Source organism: Pristis pectinata, chromosome 3 (assembly GCF_009764475.1).
Source record: "Pristis pectinata isolate sPriPec2 chromosome 3, sPriPec2.1.pri, whole genome shotgun sequence".
In the NCBI taxonomy this organism is placed as follows: Eukaryota; Metazoa; Chordata; class Chondrichthyes; order Rhinopristiformes; family Pristidae; genus Pristis; species Pristis pectinata.
This window is the reverse complement of record NC_067407.1, coordinates 93,673,611-93,694,584: the sequence shown is the minus strand read 5'-3', so window position 1 is coordinate 93,694,584 and position 20,974 is coordinate 93,673,611. Positions and strand designations below refer to the sequence as shown.

Here is a 20,974-nt window from a genome sequence, read left to right as displayed (position 1 = left end):
AGACCCGGGTTCAATTCAGCCACTGTCTGTAAGGAGTTTGTATGTTCTCCCTGTGTCTGCATGGGTTTCCTCCGGGTGCTCCAGTTTCCTCCCACATTCCAGAGAAGTACAGGTTAGGAAGTTGTGGGCATGCTATGTTGGCGCCGGAAGCGTGGCGACACTTGCGGGCTGTTCCAGAACACTACACACAAAAAAAATGTATTTCATTGTGTGTTTCGATGTGCATGTGACTAATAAAGATATCTTATCTTAGTAGGAAATTCAAGACAGTGTGACAGTTTACCTTAGAGCATTCTAATTCTGTGCCCACTGGTGTAGACTGGGAAGATACTTTTCACTTTTCAATGGACCTTTGACGAGTCATGTAATCCAATACACTGGCAGAATTGCAATTAATGAAAAACTGAAGAGTTATTATATTAAAGCCAGCTCATCAAGCAAGAGCAATTGAGGTCTGCCACATACAAATTTCCAACCTTTCCCCCAACCCCAAAGTCAACCGCAAACAATTAAAAAGTCATTGTTGCTGCTGAGATTTTCCTTTGTCTTCTGGCTACTTGCTAAACAACATCACTAAGAGCGGTGTGTACTACTGCCTATCCACCTCAGGTTCAGGAGTTGTAAAAATCAGGATATGCTGGGCTATAAGCAGGATCTATGATGAAAGGTGAAATGCAACATATGTAGGATTTACATTCAGAAAGAGGTTGACCCCATAACTTATTGGCCCGAGGAATAATTCTGCTAATATTTTAAAATGGACAGTAAAAATTCAAATGCTCATCTAAGGTGCACTGTTCTGTAATTGATTCACTGTACTATCAATTTTTTCTACATTTAGATTATGAAAAATTGTAGAATTGACATACATGCAATAGGAATTCTGAGTCCATTAAAGCAACAGGAATAATAATCATGGACTGACACAAGATATTCAAACCAGTTATACTTAATAGAAAGGTTGACATACATCACACATCTATAAACTTAAAACTCAAAAATAGTCCATATAACCCGACCTCTGATTAGCATTAGCCAGTGGTCTCAAATTTTAAATTCAGATATGAGGGCAAATCTTTTGCATAATGCAGCAATATGACAAAGGTAATGCAGTCATTTGGCCTTCTGTGTTCATAGAAACATAGGAAACTTATGATGTCGAGGGCAGTAACTGGTCCATCATCCCTGTGCTTGGGAAAGAACAATTCAACCTTCCAGCTATTGTTCCATAGCCCTGCAGCACACTCTTCAAGTACATATCCCAATATTCTTTAAACGTCATCTTTTCTGCTTCAACCATTCTTTTAGGAGTGACTTTCAGCTGAAATATTTTTTGCTACCTCCCCTCCAATCATTCTACCAATTACTTGAAATCCATGCCCCCACTTTTCAACCTCCCTTCAGCTATGGGAGATAGGTCCTTCCTCTTCACTCCATCCAATGCTCTCAATCTTATACACCTCAATTAATTATTCCCTCTCCATCCTCTGCTCTGAATGAAAACACTAGCTTATCCAACCTTCCCTCCAAACTAAAAATTTCCAGACCTGTTAACAACCTTGTAAATCTCCTCTGCATCCTCTCCAGTGTAATAATAGTTTTCCTGTAAAGTGAAGCCAAAACTGTGGAAAATATTCAAGTGGTAGTCTGACAAGGATTGTATGTAATTCTAGCACATATGGTTCGCTCTTTTACTCTATGCCTCAACTAATAAAGGAAAGCATTCTGGACACTTTTTAATCTAACATCTTTATCGTAATGTGGTTACCAGAATTATATGCATCACTCAAACTATGGTCTAACTGGGATTGTACAGCATTCCTGCCTAATATGCCTCCCGTTATATTTTATGCTTTATCTAATAATGCCTTTGTAATGACCTTATCTACCTATCCTGCTACCTTTAATAATCAATAGATACACTGTCCACTGTCCCTCTGTTCCTCCACATTTCTCAATTATCCTCTCATTTCTTGTATATTCTCCTGACTTGTTTCACCTCCCTAAGTGGATTACCTTACCCTTCTTTGGATTAAAATTCCATCTGCCACTTTTCTGCCTGACCAACCAGACCATCTATATTGTCCTGAAGTCAAAGGTGTTCCTCCCCTCCATCAAAACATTGCCATTTTCTTTAATCATATGCAAAATGTTATCTACATTCCTACATTTAAGTCTTAATTATTGATATATACAACAAAAAGCACAGGAAGGAATAGTGAGCCTTGTGGAACCCCACTGATAACAGCCTTTGCGTTAATGGAACAGCTAAACATTTGCTTCCAGCCACTGAGCCAATTTTGGATCTGATTTGCCATTCTTCCTTGGAGAATAAAGGCCATGCACCTTTACTTTTTTGACCAGCCTGCCATGTTGACACCTTGCTGAAATCCTTGCAGATCACATCAAACAAATTGCCATCATTATGTGTCCTTGTTAACTCACCAAAGATCAATCTAGTTAGACATACATGACCTTCCCTCAACAAATCCATACTGACTCGACACTGGCATCAAAGTAATAGGCCTGCAATTATTCACTTTATCTCTTCCTCCCTTTTTAAAGAATCATACAACATTAGCAGTCCTTCAATCCTCCAGCACCACCCCTGCTGCCAGGAAGGATGCGAGAAGCACAATTAGCTCATTTGACTTCTCATGCCTGCTCCACTATTCAGAAAGATCATGGCATTGAAGTAAAATATTGGCCACTTTCCTGCACTAACCCCATATCCCTGGATTCCCTTATTATCCGAAAATCTAATGATTAACATGTTAAATATACTCAGCAATTAAGCCTCCATAGCCCTTTTGTACAGAGAATTTCAAAGAAATTTCTTCTTGTCTCTGGCTTGATTGGCCAAATGCTTATTTATGACTGTGACCCCAGGCATGGAAACATCATCTCTGATTCTCCCCTGACAAGTCCTATAAAAATGTTGTACTTTCCAAAAAGATCACCTCTCAACCTTCTAAGCTCAAGAAACTATTGGCCCAGTCTAATTAATATCTCCTCATATGACAAACCATAATTCTGTTGAACCTTTGCAGCACTCATGCCATTGCAAGTTTATACTTTCTTAATTTGGGAAACTGACCTATACATAATATTCCAGATGCAGTTTCACAAGGGTCCTATATAATTGACACAAGATGTCTCTACTCTGGTACTTAGATCCTCTTGCAATAAAAGCCAACATACTATTTACCATCCCAATTGCTTGGTGTTCCTGCATGTTAAGTTTCAGTGATTCATGTTCATGAAACATCCATTTGTCCTTCTGAAGACCAACACCTTTCATAATTCCTCCCATGTGTCTCCCCGCCCCCCCCCCCGCACAAGAGGATGACTTTATATTTTCCACATTATATTTCATTTTTCACATCCACACCTATTCACCTTGTCTGTTCATATCCCATTGAAGGCTTTCTGCATCCTTCTCACAAAACAACTTTGTCACTCAGCTTTGGATCACCACCCAACTTGAATACATTATACATGATCCCATTGTCCAAATCACTGGTATAGATTTTGAAAACTGAAGCCTCAGTATCCTTGCTGCACCTCACTGACCAGAGCCTCCCAACCTGAAAATGCCTCCTTTATTCCTAATCACTTTGTCTGTTAACAAATCTTCAATTGAAAAATGATAGTCACAACGTCACCAATTTTCTCCCTTGCTTCTTTTCACAGTCTGAAATATATTTCATCCAGGCCTGACGATTTGTCCAGTTGCTAAAATGCAAAATCTCTTAATACTCCCTCTTGTACTGTACTTATCCCACTGAATATTTCATACATCTTTTAACTGCAACATCAGCATCGTTCCCCTCTTTTGTAAAGACAACCACAAAATATTCATTAAGAGTTTCACCCCTCTCTGATGAAACAACATATCCTTCCCCAATGAGCCCAACTCATTCTATGCATGTTTTGAATAAAAGAGCAGTAAAATGCCACCTCCCACTCCGACAGCCTCTGACGCACCTGTACCCACAGTCACCAAGCAGACATCTGATCAGCCTTCTTAGAGTGAAACCACAGAAAGCATCTGGCTGGATGGAGTCCCCGGCCGTGTCCTCAGATCCCGCATGGACATTTTTTAATTCTTCCTACTCCGACTGGTGATTCCCACCTCCTTTAAGAAGGGCACTATCATACTCGTGCCAAAGTAAAATAAGGTAACATGCCTTCATGACTACCGTCTGGTGGCACTGACATCCATCATAACGAAGTGCTTCAAGAGGCTGGTCACGGCACACATCAACTTGAAACTTTGAGGCAACCTCAATGCACTGCAATTTGCCTACCACTGAAACAGATCCACCACGGGCACCATCTCTCTGGCCCTACGCTCATCTCTGGAACATCTAGATAACAAAGACCCTTATGTCAGCCTTCTCTTTATTGATTATAGCTCCACCTTCAATACCATAATTCCAAACAAACTCATCTCCAAACTCCTGGACCTAGGACTCAGCACCTCACTCTGCAACTAGATCCTTGACTTCCTGACCAACAGACCACAATCAGCAAGGATAGGCAGCAACCCCTCCACACAATGATCCTCAACCGCTAGGGTCCCCTGCAAGGCTGTGTCCTCAACCCCTTACTTTATTCCCTATGCACTCACAACTTGTGGCCAGATTCTGCTCTAACTCCATCTACAACTTTGCAGATGACACCATCATATTGGGCAGGATTTCAAACAATGATGAGATGAAGGACAAGAAGGAGATAGAGAGCCTTGTGGCATGGTGTCAAGACAACAATCTTTCCCTCAATATCAGTAAAACAAAAGAGCTGGTCATTGACTTCAGGAAGCCAGGTGGAGTATACACCCCCGTATGTATCAATGGTGCTAAGATGGAGATGGTTGAGAGCTTCAAGTTCCTAGGTGTAAATATCGCTGATAGCTTGTCCTGGTCCAAGCACTTAGACACTACGGTCAAGCACACCAGCACCTCTACTTCCTCCGAAGGCTAAGGAACTTTGCCATGACCTGCTGACCTTCACCAATTTTCATAGATGCACCGTAATAAGCATCCTATCCAGATGCATTACAGCCTGAGACTGCAAGAAATTACAGAAAGTTGTGAACACAGCCCAGTCTATCATAAAAACCAGCCTCCCGTTCATTGACTCTGTCTACACTTCCTGCTGCCTTCGGCAAGCAGCCAACGTAATCAAAGACCCCTCCCATCCCGGTGATTCTCTCTTCTCCCCCTTTCCATTGGGCAGAAGATACAAAAGCTTGAAAACACATACCACCAAGTTCAAGGACAGCTTCTACCCTGGTATTATAAGACTCTTAAAAGGACCTCTTATCCAATAAAGATGAACTCTTGATCTCTCAATCTACCTTGTCATGGCCCTTGCACCATATTTATCTACCTGCACTACACTTTGTAACCGTAACACTATATTCAGCATTCTGTTATTGCTTTTCCCTTTGTACATTGATGTACTTCTGTTTGGAATGATCTGTACAAATAGCATACAAAAGTTTTTCCACTGTATCTCAGTACTCATGACAATAATAAACCAATTACTAATCCTCTGCTTCCACTTAAAGAATTCTAAACTGGGTAGATGTGGGGATGATGTTTTCCTCACCAAGATATCTTGAACTAGAGATCTCCTTCTCAAAGGGGCAAGACATTTAAGAGCGAGAGAAGGAGAAATCTCTTAACTTAGCAGGGTAGAAAACTTCTGGAATTCTCTATCCCAAAGTACAGTGGAGGCCAACTACCAATTGCATTCTAAACATAAATCAATACATTTCTGGATATTAAAATAATCAAGAATCAATGGGGATCCACAAGAAAATTGGTTCTACTCCTCTTCCTATTTCTCATGTTAAGTAAACATGTGAAATTAATATAAGGAATATTAATCTTATTCTTAAAAGAACAAAGTTATACACTGACAGTGGGCTCATCATTAAAATTGGCACTGCATACATAACCCTTACTTTCAAACCACTTAATTAAAAGTGGTTTTGTCAACAAGCACCTCTCTTACGGGGGCGGGGGGGGGGGGGGGGGGCTGGAAGATAAGGTCAAATGAAATCTAAACAAATCGGTGTAAATCTGGGGCAACAAAACTCGAACATTCAGCTCTCCAAAGAATGGTAAACAAGCAATTATAAATCTAGGACATTAAAAGTGATACATCTACAATCAACATCACAGAGCAGAGGAGCACAAACTGTCGGAGGCCTGTGTCAGTGCTGCTATTTCCATGCAATTTCAGTTCCAGCACCTCAAAACGTTCAGCATTCGCATCATTGTTGTTTACCAGTGTGTCACCCATTAAACGACACACACGAAAGCTTAACGCTGATCACCCTGTCGTCGGTGACATTGCCCGGAGATCGCATAACAACCCCGAGGCCTAGTCGGAGCTCAGGCCCTGCCCCCACCGCACCGACTGCCGCCACCAACCGCACCACCAGTGCCCAACAACCTCACCTACACCTGAGCCCTTGCCCACAGCCCGGCCTCGTCCTCGGCTGCCCAACCCCGGCCTCGTCGCTCTCTCACAGCTCCGGCATGAAGAAACCCAGCGATCTACCTGCTCCGCCTGGCCGTGTGATGGATACCGACGCTACCACCCGGAGCCACCATCGGTCCTCCCAACCGCCGGCCCAGTCCGGCAGGCACCGCGCGGAGAGGGGGCGGGGGGAGGGGGGCAGTGGGAGAGACCGTCACATGACGTCGCCTGGCGGACAGACCGAGTCCGAGAGCTGGTGTCCAGCCTGAGACTCACCTTCGGCCGCAGTGGATCGGATCCGACGGTGCGTAGGTCACTAAATCACTAAAAGCAGTAACACGGGTCGATAAATCACTTTAAAAAAAACAAGTATTATGTCTCATTTCGAAAGAGAAATATTTAAAAAAAACATCGATCTTTTATTCTTGTGTGGTTTTTTATGCCCAACAAACGTATTTACATAACAGTTAGAACCGTAATCATAGAATAAGAGGAGGCCGTTCGGCCCGTCGTGTTTATGCCAGTTGTAAAAGGGCTGCTTGGGTTCAGCCACAACTGGACGACTGCGTCCAGTTCTGGCGACCACACCAGGAGAGATGAGAACTAGAAGAAGGATGCGGCCGTTTGGCCCCTCGTACCTGTTTTATCATTCAATGAGGCTGTAGTTGATCGTGTACCTTAGCGCCATCTCCCTGCAATTCCTTAACATCTACAAGTCTTTTGACCTCCTATAAACTGGGAACAAGGATAGGCCACTTTGCTTCTCAAGCCTTGAGCTTGCTCGACCATTTAATAAGATCGTGGCTGATCTGATTGTAATTTCATTTCTTTAACTACATCCAGCAACCTTTCATCTCCTTGCTGATTAACTATCAATCCACCACTGCCTTAAAAATCAAAGACACTGCTTCCACTACTCTTTGAGAAAGAGATTGCCAAAAACTCACCACACCAGCACTTAAGAAGCATCTGGACAAACACTTGAAGCACCAAGGCATATTAGGCTACAGAGCAACTACTGATAAATGGGTTTGGTACAGATAGGTATTTGCTGGTTGGCATGGACGTGGTGGGCTGAAGGGCCTGGTTCTGTGCTGTATGACTCTATAACATCTCTGTATTAAATGGCAATACCTTATTTTGTAACAGTGGCCCTTGTTCTAGGTTCTCCCACAAGAGGAAACCTCCTTTCAACATCCAGCCCACCAAAGCCCCTCAGAATCTTATACATTTCAATCAGGTCACCTCTCAATCTTTTAAACACCAGTGTATAGAGGCCTAGCCAGTACAATCCTTCCTCATAAGACAACCCACATGTTTCAAATATTAGTCTTGTTAATCTTACCTGAACTGTTTCCAACACATTAACATCTTTCCTAAAATAAGGAAGGTGCCCATTATTCCAGATGTGGCCCACAAATGCCCTAATTAACTGGAGCAGAACCTTCCTAACTTTTGTATTCTGTCTTGAATACACTCAACAACTGGTCCTTCATTGCCTTCTTGAGCTCTAAGTTCCAAAGAGTCATTATACTTAAATCTCTTCTCATCTGAGTCCCAAATGACCTCTTACTCTGAGATTATGACCCATGGGTCTTGACATCCCTGCCAGGGAAACTATCAACCCAACATCTACCCGACCAAGCCTTATAGAATTTTTTTTCCATAAATTCACATTTCATTCTCTTAAATATGAGTGAGTGTAGGTGCAGTCTGCTTAACTTCTCCTCATGCAACAAACACACCATTTACGAATTAATTTGGTGAACCTATGTCCTCCACTCTCCATTGCAAATCTACCTTTTGTTTGGAGATCAAGCCTGTGTATGATATTCCGGATGCGGTCTTACCAGGGCTCAATTTGTCCAATTCCATTATTATTTTCTTAAATGCCCATTTATCCCACCACATCCTAAACAATAGATTTTCTCCATTACTGATGTCAGGTCACCTTGTCTACAATTCCCTGCTTTCACTCTCCTTTGTTTTTTTTTAAATTAAAGGGCTACATTTGCTACCTTATAATCTGTGGGAAACAGATTAGAGTCAGTGGGTGAGAACCAATGTATCTACCATCTCCACAACCACCTCCATTAAAAACCCTTGGATGCAGATCACCATGTACTGGATATTTATCACCTTGCAGTCCCATTAATTTCTTCAATACCTTTTTATTACTAATGTTACTTTCTTTGAGCTTCACATCTACTCACAAAATAGTTAATTAATTTCTCTGCTATTTCCTTACTCCCCAGTATCATTTCTCCTGTCTCAGTCTTTTAGGGATCTACAATAACTTCAGTTAATCTTTTCCTTTTCACATATTCATATAAGTTTTTACAGTCTGTTTCAATGCTTCTCCCTAGTCTGGACTCATATTCTAGTTTCCCCTTCCTTATCAATGCCTTGATCCACTTTTGTTGAATACTAACATTTTCCCAAACCTCTGGCTTCCTGCTTTGTTTTGGCAGTATTATACACCTTTTCCTTAAATATGTTTAATTTCTCGTGAAAGGCACAAGTCAACCCCTTTTCCTTCTGTATTTTTTGTCTCAAAGGAACACTTTTTACCTGTAAAATATTTATTAATTCTTTAAATGCTAGGCATTGCATGTTCACTGTCTAACTTTTCAATGGTCAACAACTCATGCCTCATATTTTCATTATTTGCTTTGTTCAGATTTAAAATCAGATTTAGGCCATTAAGACTCTGGAGAAGGTGCAGATTTATCACCATCTCCAGAGACTTTTGGTGGATTATGTGGACAGATTGGAAAAACTAGGATTATTCTCCGAGGAATAAAGAAGGTTGTAAGGAGATCTGATGGAGGTATTTAGAATAATCAAAGGCATAAACACAGTAGATAGAGGTAAAATGTTCCCATTGGTAAAGGGGTCAAGAACTAGGGGATAAAGAATTAAAATGACTGACAGGAAGAAAATCTCCTTACATAGTGAGTGGTTAGGGTCTAGAATACATGGCTAGGGTTAGTAGTGGGGGCAGACTCAGTTGCAGCGTGTTCGTAATTGAGCTGGATAAGTATCCAAAGGGAAAGTTAGCATACTCAGGGGAAGAGGTCAGGGGAGTGGGATTATCTGGATTGCTCTTATCTAGATCTGATACTGAATTAACAAACTCAGTTGGGTAGCACAGTGGTACAGTTAGGAGAGCCACCTGACAGTTCCAATGACCCAGGTTCAATCCTGACATCCAATACTGTAGAGTTTACATTTTCTCTGACATCCGGTACTGTAGAGTTTACATTGTGAGCTTCCTCCGCGTGCTCCTGTTTCCTCCCACATTCCAAAGATTTGCAGATTGGTAGGTTGATTGGCTGCTGTAACCCTACTAGTAAAGCCATCCAGTTACAGAACCAGTTGTCATCCACTACTCTGCATTCTGCCACTGAGCCAATGTCCATGTCTCTCCATTGGATCCTATTATGTTTTTCGACCAGCCTGACAAGTGGTGCCTTGTCAAAAGCCTTTGCTAGAATCCACGTTGACCACCTCAAACAAATTACTATCAACAACCCTCTTTGTTACTTCCTCACATCAGTCATGTTTGACCTTCTTGTAACAAATCCCTGCTGAATGATCTTGATTAATCTGTTTTTGTAAATTACGTTTGATGCTTTTCAATAGAATTGTTTCCAATTTTTCCACCTCTTAAGTGAAACAAACTGGCCTTTTGTTACCTCGTTATTCCTTCTTCCCTTTTTAAACAACTTTAATCATTTTACAGTTCTCTGACACCATCCCTGTTGTCAGGAAGGACTGAATAATGAAGACACAAGATCTGTGGAGGCAAAGGGATAGTTGATGCTTCGGGTCGAGGCCCAGCACCAGGACTGTGAGTGTAAAGCGAAGATAAACAGTATGAAGAGGTGAGAGGGAAGAGCAAAACAGGGACTGGCAGGAAACAGGTGGAACCAGGTGAGGAGGGAGATGATGGGCAGATGGAGCCAGGTGGAGGAGAGAAGGGTGGAGGTAGAGACAGAGGAATGGAAGATGATAAGTGCAGACACAAGAGGCTGCAGATGCTGGTATCTGCTAAGTAAGAAAGGTGGTATGTGAAGCCAGATAAGGGAGGGATGATGGGCAGATGGAACCAGTTGGGGGAGGGGGTAGGAGACTAAGTACAGACTGTGTGTGGGTGATAGGCAGATGGAACCATGTAGGAGATGGGAACAAAACTGAGTGAGGGGGTAGGGGTGGATTCAGGGCTGGGAGAAGCTGTATACATCAGAAGAGAAAGATGCACAGGGGATGTAGGTTACATGAAACTGGAAAATTCATTGTTCATACCATTGGGTTGTAAGACTACCTAAGCGAAACATGAAGTGTTGTTCTTTTAGTTTGCGTTTGGCCTCACCCTGGCAGTGGAGAAGGTCAAGTACAGACTGATCGTTGTGGGGATGGGAAGGGGAAGGGAACTGAAATGGCATGCAACCGGGAGGTCAGGATGGCCATTGCAAACAGAACACAGGTGTTCCGCAAAAAGTCCCCTAGTCTACTTTTGGTCTCGCTGATGTAGAGGAGGCTACATTGAGAGCATCAAATGTAGTAGATGAGGTTGGAGGAGGAGCTCATGAATCTTTGCCTGAACTGGAAAGGTTGTTTAGTCCTCTGGATGGTGCCGAGGGAGGAAGCGTAGGGACAAGTGTAGCACCTCCTGCAGTTGCAGGGGAAAGTGCGAGGGTACAAGGAGGGATGTGTGGGTAGGTATGAGCAAACCAGGGAGATACAGAGGGTAGTCCCTGCAGAAAGGGATGGGGAGGGGAAGATATGAATGGTGGTGGGATCCCGTTACAGCTGGCAGAAGTTATGAAGGATGATGTGTTGGACGTGGAGGTTGATCTGGTGAAAAGCAGGACCTTTGAGGACTTAATGATGATGGTCACAGCCTCTGCATCTCCCCCACCCTCCTTGCTTCTTTTAAGTCATTCATCCTGCTTATTGGAATTCGTTTATCATTGTCACATGTACTGAGGTACAGTGAAAAACTTGTCTTGCATACCATTCATACAGATCAATTCATTACACAGTGCATTGAGGTAGTACAGGGTAAAACAATAACAGAATACAGAGTAAAGTGTCACAGCTACAGGGAAGTGCATTGCAGGTAGACAATAAGGTGCAAGGTCATAACGAGGTAGATTGTGAGGTCAAGAGTCCATCTTATCATACTAGGGAACTGTTCAATAGTCTTATAACAGCAGGATAGAAGCTGTTCTTGATCCTGGTGGTATGTGCTTTCAGACTTTTGTATCTTCTGCCGGGTGAGGGGGTAGAAGAGAGAATGTCTGGGGTGGGGTCTTTGATTATGTTGGTTGCTTTACCGAGGCAGTGAGAAGTATAGACAGAGTACATAGAGAGGAGGCTGGTTTCCATGACATGCTGAGCTGTGTCCACAACAGTCTGCGGTTTCTTGAGGTCACAGTCAGAGCAGTTGCTATGCCAAGCCGTGATGTATCCTGATAGGATGCTTTCTATGGTGCATCAATAAAAATTGGGAAGGGTCAACAGGGAAATGCCAAATTTCTTTAGCTTCTCGAGGAAGTAGAGACGCTGGTGAGCTTTCTTGGCCCTGGCGTCTATGTGGTTGGACCAGGACAATGTCACTTATTTACAATGTCATCACATTGCCCACTTTTGTGAAAACAGCTGTATTCATGAAGAATCCCACCCCAACCCTCCACAGGTATTTTATCTTTTTGGTCCCTAATAAGCCCCATCTTTACCTTAATTATTCCTCTTACTCTTTATATACCCAACCTAGTTTTGCTTTCCTAATTTCCCTTATAAATTTCACTGCTATACTTTCTATATCTGCAAGGTTTTGTGCTGTATTAAATTCTCATTATCTGACATAAGCTTTTCCTTTCTTGCCTTGTCTTACCCTTTGTGCACATTATTATCCTTGAAAAGGAGTGAAAGTAACTTTCTTACTGCTGAGGTTACATCAGAAGTTTTAGCCACTCTTTTACCCATGCACTTACCTGGTCTTTGCCAGTTTACTTCCATTTCTGCCACAAAGTTTCTTAGTGGTAGTCCTAGTTTTTTTCTTCATGGGAATACATTTACCCTGACTCCCTCGCATCATCCTTTGGGTTAGGTTTTCTAAGATTTCCTTAGTAAAATGTTGCAAGCAATTTTTTTTTGGATCAATTAACAAAATCTGTCACTCAACCATACAAAGAGATCTGAGGCTGGGTCAATAGTTTCAGAGAACACATTAAAGAACTAGAGAGGTTAATCGATGGGGATGGCTGAAGGATTGGCCAGTGATGAAACAATTCATTTCAGGAATATCAGAACTGGAAAAAATGCAGAGACCAAATTAGAGCTTCAAGTGGTTGGAGGAGCAAAGAGATCCAACATGACAAAATCATAAATCAGAAGTAAATGACATAAATAACTCTATGAAACTTAATGTTAAACTGGCACAGTTCTGATTCGCATTTGTAACTCTGGTGCCTGTGGGTTTCTTCTGGAGATCTGTCTCCATCTTCACCCTCCCCTCTCCCCACCAAGCTCCATCTGCCTTTTTTGTTTTGCCTACCTCCACATTATCCACCTGCATCCGTGTCCCAACTCCATCAGTCAACCTCCCCAACCTGGCATCATCTGCCCTTCATCCTTCACCCCTCCTCAGTCTACCTACTGGCCTGTCTCACCCTCCCCCTCTCGTCTTTATACTGCCTCTATCATCCCTCTCCACTTTCTATTGACCCAAAATGTCAATAATTCATTGCTGCCTACCAGCTATTGCACAGCCTGGATGGAACGACGTGCCTGGTGACCAGGCTTTGCTGCATTGACACACACTCTTGCTCAGTTTCTCCCCCTCCCTCTCTGCTTTTTGTACTCTTCCATTCCCCTAATCCTCTCCCTCTTTCACTCCCCTCAAGAAACACTGCAAAGATATGGTGTTTTGAATTGATTGAAACAGAATTGTGGAAGAACAGGAGCATATTGTGGTCGTCAAGTACTAGAACAGATGAAAGCAGGAAGCATTGGTCCTCCAAGAACCTCTTAATACTGTCGTGCTCACAGTTCTCAAACCTTAATGGCCTGTCAAGTCATGCACTGTCTAGGCATGCTGCATTTCCCTCTAGTGGAGGCTCAAAAGCAATTCTCATTTGTATTACAGAATTGTAGTGAACATCAGTGATTGCTGGATTGCAAACTGGGCTTTGTTTGAAGCCATCAATCATTAACTCTTTGAATTGGTTGTTGCATGACTATGATTGTATGAGCTAGTTGATGCTCTGACTGGATTCTTGAGATGTGACAAGCCAGCTGATAATTGGGTTACTCAGGAACCAGGCAATGACTTGTGCAGAACTAAGTGGTTACAGAAAATTGACATATTATGAAAACACTCAGGAACCTGACAACTTTAATTGACTCAGTACCTAACATCAAAAACAAGTTGATTAATGTTCAACTATTCTGGTTGAGTTGCAGAATTAATACTATCATGCCCACAGATCTCAAACCTTAATGGCCTGTCAAGTCATGCACTGTCTAGGCATGCTGCATTTCCCTCAAGTGGAGGCTTAAAAGCAATTCTCATTTGTATTACAGAGTCACGCAAGGCCATAACTCCCTGCATTTGCAAGAATACAGTAACACACACTCTTCCTATTTGTTAGCCTTGAAGGGAAAAGAGATGAAGCACTTGCAACTTCCAGTAAATTTCCTTATCTCAGTATGTGCAGCATATGAAGTTATTTTTATTTTTTTTTACAAAGGAAGACAAACCAGTTATTTTCAGTGACCATGACTATTACATAGAGTAATACAGACTCATCGACAAAGATTTCATATTTTAAAATGCCATCCATCTTGTTATGCATTAGTTAGATCACAGGCCAACAGATAATTAGGAAATTCTACAGCTCTTACAAATTAACAGAAATGTTGACTATGCTAATGGTGGGCATGCATCTTAATTTCAACTGAAAACTTACTGCAAGCTTGGGGTATATTTACATAGGCTATTTTCACATGCTAGCTTTTAAAATACTAGCATTTAGGCATTACTAAGCCATCAGTAAAATGTACTTTCACAGCTGTTCTTGTATGTTACATTGCATTGTTGTCACATGCAATGCCCTGCTCAATGATTTTAGGTCTAGGATGGACCATTACGACCAAGTGCTCCCAAACCTGCAGTATAAAACAGGATAACTAACTCTGTTCTCAAGGGTAAAGATTTCCAGTGGGTTTAGATATCAACTCTTTCCACATCTCCTTACAAATAATATCACTTTCTACTGAGTTAGAAATCCACAAAAGATGAAGAACACATGGGGCACATAACACCACTAAAAGATCAATTACCTCAATAGTCAATTGAAGTAGGAGTTTGAAAATGTGTCAACAGTGCTTGACTGCATCTTGTTTGGTGCACTAACACTTAAATGAAAGCTGCCCATCATTTTACCAAATTCACTTAATTTCACTTATTTCCTTTTCTCTCGTATACTGCTTGTTCAAAAATTCAAATATTTATCCTTCGTCCAGACCCACCCACACCAATGTTATTCAAGATGTACATGATGCTTTTCCCCCCATCTCTGCAGATTTTGGTTCCCTCTATAGACCTCCATTGTCATCTCTTTTTGAGCAAATCATCCTCAATTTACAAATAAGATCATTTTCACCAAATCAGTGAAATGAGAGAGTAGCATTTATTTCTACCAATTGGTCTTTATTTAAATCAGTGAAATAACACTAGTCTTTGTATTCATAAGTTTTATCAAACATCTGCAAATGTAGATTTGTTCAAATGCTGTCTTTTGAAATGGATCTATTTCAGCTCAAGTTTACGAAAATCCCAAAATAACCAGTATTAGGCCAAATATAATTTTATAAGGTTTTGTCTAGTCAAATGTCTTTCAAGTTATTTGAAACTCATTTCCAGTAAAAAGCCACTGGTATACTCCATATACAATAAAAATTTCAAATTAAAAAATCCCTAAACGTAATAGATTAGTACAAGTTTTGAACAGTTGATTTATAGCACTGTCCATTTTAATGAAGTCCATCTTTTAATTAAATGCACAAATATCTGAAACAAAGTGTATGGAGTCGGGTTTCCTTGTTCTTTGGAAACCACACAACTACGCCCACTCTAAAATCTTTATGCTATTTTAAGTTTCTTTAAATTTACACAAACACACAATTGACTTTCTATGTAATGTAACATTATACTGGCAACTTCCATTCCACCCAAAATCTTTAAAGAACAGAAAAGGGGGCAAGACTTGGTGGAATATGAAGTCTCTCTTTTGCCATTACAACTACAGCAATGGATTCATCCTTACTCAAGTCAGGTCAGATGTATTTTGCTAGAATGCATTCATTAATGCTTTGGATCTTTAAGGGGTGAGACATAGTATTGCCCGAGTGTTCTGCTGAATGGAACACTCAGGCAATATTACAATAGAAATTGATGAGTGGCTCAGTTAGCAGAGACACAGCTGTTGCAATAATGACACCGATTTAACCATAAGCATTCATTTTAATAAAAAAACATCTTACACACAATACAGGTATATGTACTTTTACTTTACTATCCCCAAACAGCACAAACATCCACATGAATTTTGGAATTTTAGGCAAGAACAGGCAGTCTTCGAACAGGTTCTCCACTTTTCTTCAGCAGTTACTTTGAATTTAGAGTGACTGCAGAGAACATTGACTTGAGAAACATCAGACAAATCTCTGCTTTCCACCTCTAATATTTTCTGGATCCCACTTACTCTTTGTACCCTGTCAAACCTGCTCATAATTTGGAATTGCTTTCTTCTGCTGGCTTGGAGCTATTATTCTTGGTATCAAAAGGATTGCAAGTGCCACCTCTAGGAGTTGCTTTTGAGCTGTGATACATCCAGCATGTTCACCTTCATTGGACTGATTTAGCAGATAACCAATATGCAAAAATTGAAAAACAACTCCAGGTTTTTACCAATATAGCAAAATAAAGATTCAAGCACACATGCAGAGATTATGTGAAGTAGTTTTAAGATCACAAATTCAAGAGCAGCGCATCACAGTTTTAACCTAATCTTAAATAATGAATGACAACAATATTGCATTAAAGGATTTATAAAAATGTTGCTTTGGTCAGAGTGGAAGGGTAGTAAAGGAAAGAATGAAAGAGATCAGATTCACAATTTTAGGCAAAATATTTGGAAGAGTTACCAAATTCTACTTTTAGTTTTAATGTTGGAACCATATCTTGAACAATCAGTTGTGTGCTAGCTTCAAGGAAATATATGCAAATTACTGTCCCCAATCAAGGCACATTAAGTTGTGCATAGTGATGTGGAAGAGCAAATATTCTAGTGAATGAAGTAAAAATTACCAAACCCACAAAGATTTTGGCTAAATGGAAGTTCCATATTTGGTGGTATGAAACCTAACTTATTTCTAATGTCACTACAGAAAATCTTGCAAAATATTCAGCCATTACCAATGCCTTAGTACAGCCATGAAAATGAATGGCAAATAAACAGCCCAGATATCTCTCAGCAATTACTTAGCACTTCAGAAATTTTACAACATTTGAACTCAGTACTATCTTCATTCTCTTTTGAAAAGTGTACAAAGGCATAAAGAGCAGAGTACAAAGTTGAGACAGCTTCTCCTTTGTTCTAACAGGGTGACATCATGTAAACGTGGATGGCAAAAGGATATTCATCTACAACTAAAATTCTCCATCAAGCACAGCCCGTCAGACTATTACACAAGATTCCACTACATTTGTTGACACCTGCCTACAAAACACCCCTGCTGTATTCAGACAACCTCCCTGCCTCAAAGTGGAGATGGTCAGGTCCCATGGTTTCAATTTAGCAGCCAAGACGCAAGAATTGATACGGGTTATCTTGTTCCAAAGTTTAACCTTTTCTATTGCATTCTTACAGAACCATGTATTTGTACCGAACAAAATTGCTACATTAAACTTCAAGGTTCACTTAAGCAGCTTAGAACAACTTGCAAGCCGATTTTTGCTATCTCAAAGAAGCCATTCAGACAGATCCAGTGGTTTAATTAATTCTAAATGCAAAATAACTCTGCTTTGCTGAATATAGATGGACGTTCAAGACAGCAGGTGCAGCCAAAAGTAGTGCCAAATCCAATAAAGTTTTATTTTCCAATGGAACAAATAAACACGATTGTAAGTTTCTTTTTTAATTCATTTTTATGAAACAGGGAAAAAAAACACCATCCAAATATCTGCTCAAAAAGAATTCGTGAAATGGTAATAAATCACTGTTTTAAATCCTGAGAGTTTAATGCACTGTCAGCAATACAGTCAGAGCCATAAAATGTTGTAATACCAGCACACCGTAGCCACATTTACAGTTATCCTGTTTTTTTACCCTTGGTGCAATTGGAGATGTATGGGGAAGTGGATGTCAGAATGAAAAATATTAAAACAAATCAGATCAATTTTACTTCCTCACTCAGCAAACCCTCTCTATTACAAAAGTATTTAGTTTGTTAATACCAATATCTAATTTGTTTTCCAGATCCTTTTGTAATAAAATAGTTCAAGATTATATACAATAAACTAAATTTAAAGGGACAAGAAATCATTGCTCAGGGTACAATTTAGATGACCAAAAATCAAAGAGCAGTTTTGCACATTGCTATTTAATATTACTTCACAAAAATCAAGACTTAATAGGTTTTAAAGGTTAGCATTCCACATATGCTAAGTAACCCCTACAAACATCCAAAGCTACATACATTACAGGCAATAATTTAGTACAAAAGATCCTACAGAACTTAAGCTGCTATACAGCAAAATAAGCCAGTTTTACACATCCTCAATTACTGGAGAGAAACAGGAGTTTAGCAAGTGAACTTGTGTAAACAATTAAATTATATTCAAGATGGTGTACATTTTGTAAAACAGTGATGCATCTTTATCACGTTAGTAGTACACCAGAAATTATTTTGGCACAAGGGCTTTCCTGTTCCAAAATGTTCAATGTAGTTAAATGCAAAGAACTACTTTTATGCTGTGGAACTGAAGTGGCATATTATTTTGTGATAAAGAAATACAAAATATTTGATGTGCCCAATTTCTATCTTTTCTTACTTGGAGCCTATTGACATTTAGCAATAACACACTCAGGTCTGAGTGAAACTCTATTTATTGTGAGCTCATTTCTACTCAACTGATATAATCCTTCTGATGTTACCTGCAATTGAAACCTGTCAATATTCTTCAGAAATAGTTATCCTACAGGAGACAAACTACTGACTCCTTCATACAGGACCAGAATGAGCACTGCAAGACAGTTTCAATGCTTGAGCAATATTCAAAGTTTTCTGCAAATAGTGTTGAAACAAGTTAAACTCCACTGAATCATAAAATCCTATTAGATGTAGTAGTTGCAGTAGGTCAAATTGCATTAGACTTATTTACCTCGTTACAAGTTAGGATTAATCATCTGAAATTGTTTTTCATCTTTAAGCATAAAACTTAAAATGTGTACCTGGTAACTGCAAACAGGTCCAACATAAGGTTGTTTTTTTTAAATATTTGGGCAAGAAAGTTTGTATTTCAAAATACCTGCTTTTAACAAATGCAAAACTTATCAAAAACCTGTCTCAGAGGCAACATCACACAAAAAAAAATAGGTTTGCTTTCCTCACAGGACTACATTATTCAGGTTATGTCCCAGAACAGACAAAATCCAAAACCCATGGAATTCAATATAGAAAACTAGCTTATAATTCTGAAAGTTATCAAATGTCTTTCTACTATCAGTTTACCAACCAGTTAATAAAATCACGTCCTTAATCAAGAGGTCCCTGGAAAATAAGTCGAACATATCCTTGTTCCCCTGTGAGCTGAGTAGAGCAGAAAGGACAGGCTGCATGGAAAGTGTGAGTGCCATGAGGAAGGGGAATTTGGGACCAGTAGGTGGTAGTCTTTTCTGAGCACACATGTCCACAAGGGCTGAACGCATGGGTTGGAGGTCCTGCATCAACATAAAATCCAGCCTCACTCCCTAACCAGAGAGGAACATATGGGCCTAGTGAACGACACATGGGGCATTCTCTCTCTTTTCCATCCCTCTCATCCTTGTTTCCCCAGTTGTGATAACCATGTACATGTCCGCAATTAAGATACACCCATGGTTGCTTCTCATCGACATCTTTCCTTTTCATACTGGGGAAAGCAAGTGTGTTAAATCCAACTGGGCACTGTGGTCTGGCTGCATTTATCTCCTGGCGAAGGGCTTCTAGGTGCTTAACTGTAGGAGTGTGTGCAAGTCCTTCTGCAGTGCGCCAAAGCAGTGTTGCTCCACAGAGATCTATTAAAGAGCCATCCTGCAGAACGTTGGTTTCATTTTCAACCTAAGAGGCAAATGAAATCATGAAATTACTTTTGCTCATGACAAAATGTTTGTATCTTTGTGCAATGTCTGAAATTAAAGATGTGATTATAAAAAAAAAATCACCTAGACTGGTGAACAGCTTCAACGTAATATACAAGCAAACTCAGATAGCATTGGCATATAAGTGTCTGGACCTCTATTTGGCACAATGAATCTCAGATGTACTTGCAGGAGGACAGTGGGAGGGAGAAGGGAGTTTGGGATGGGAATGAAAGAAAAAGGATTTTGAGCTACATATCCACTTTTCACAAATGTTTCAGAAGAGTTCTGCATGGGGCTCAGAGGTAAATCAGTAAAGGAATGGCACACAATTTAGTGAGGTTTAGCAATATATTGTGTTTTTTTTATATAAGAAGTTTTCCTTGCACAAGTATGATGACTGAGTTTTTAAAATTCTCCTGCAATAATTTTCTTCCTGAAGGCATCAAACCTTGTTAATCTGAAGTTCTATGGAGACTAAGCACCACAGCCATCTTGTTCCAGGAAGTATTTTTCATTGACAAGCTTTTAAGTATTGGTAGTTATACGATTGTAGTTGGGGAAAAACAGAACTTCAGTAAGGGTCTGATCTCATATCTACATCCACCCACTTAATTATACTTACCAATGATGCAAAGGTACAGTACAAAGTTTAAAGCTACATAAATGTTGAAAGTCCTAGAAGGCAGTTCTACTGCCAACCTGTAAATACATTGTTAATTAAAATCAGCTATGTAATAGATCAAAGATAGCAGTTTATTAGCCTACAAGTGGCAAATCTCAGCATTAGACAGCATAACAATTATGCATTTCACACAAGGTAAACACAACTTTGCTTATGTTGGGCGTACGACATGCTACATACATAGCAATTTATTGGTCAATCACTATATTCTATAGTTCCAAATAATTCCATTTCCTGAATTCATGATTTTAAAATATAAACCTTCCATAGAATAATGGATTGTTCAAATTTGAAATATTACACTTACTACAACCATTCTATAATAAAAAGTCACAATTCAAGAAATCCTTTGTAATGCAAACATCAATGTGCTTTCAGA

General features: G+C 40.1%; 2 protein-coding genes and 1 long non-coding RNA gene across 13 annotated transcripts in view; 1 reads left to right on the top strand and 2 right to left on the bottom strand.

The window, feature by feature from the left end:
* The window catches only part of vps54 (VPS54 subunit of GARP complex), a 72,966-nt gene extending 66,259 nt beyond the window's left edge, over positions 1 to 6,707 (bottom strand). Inside the window, exons 1-3 of one of the 8 annotated variants that reach the window (XM_052012258.1) lie at positions 6,474 to 6,707; positions 284 to 377; positions 5 to 181 (exon numbers count right to left, since the gene is read on the bottom strand). The gene's annotated coding sequence lies outside the window, so the exon portion shown is untranslated. The remainder of the gene's footprint in view (positions 1 to 4; positions 182 to 283; positions 378 to 6,473) is intronic. The other 7 variants (XM_052012260.1, XM_052012261.1, XM_052012259.1 and 4 more) reach the window with 7 other exon arrangements.
* Positions 6,708 to 6,709: 2 nt separating this feature from the next.
* LOC127568477 (uncharacterized) lies at positions 6,710 to 17,685 on the top strand. Its single transcript, XR_007956012.1, has 3 exons — positions 6,710 to 6,799; positions 10,241 to 10,382; positions 17,173 to 17,685. It is a non-coding gene; the product is annotated as an uncharacterized LOC127568477 (long non-coding RNA).
* The window catches only part of peli1b (pellino E3 ubiquitin protein ligase 1b), a 31,428-nt gene continuing 24,690 nt past the window's right edge, over positions 14,237 to 20,974 (bottom strand). For all 4 annotated transcript variants that reach the window (XM_052012272.1, XM_052012275.1, XM_052012273.1 and 1 more), the window contains exon 7: positions 14,237 to 19,890. In XM_052012272.1, coding sequence (XP_051868232.1) covers positions 19,327 to 19,890 — 564 coding nt within the window. In that variant the 3' untranslated portion in view covers positions 14,237 to 19,326. The remainder of the gene's footprint in view (positions 19,891 to 20,974) is intronic.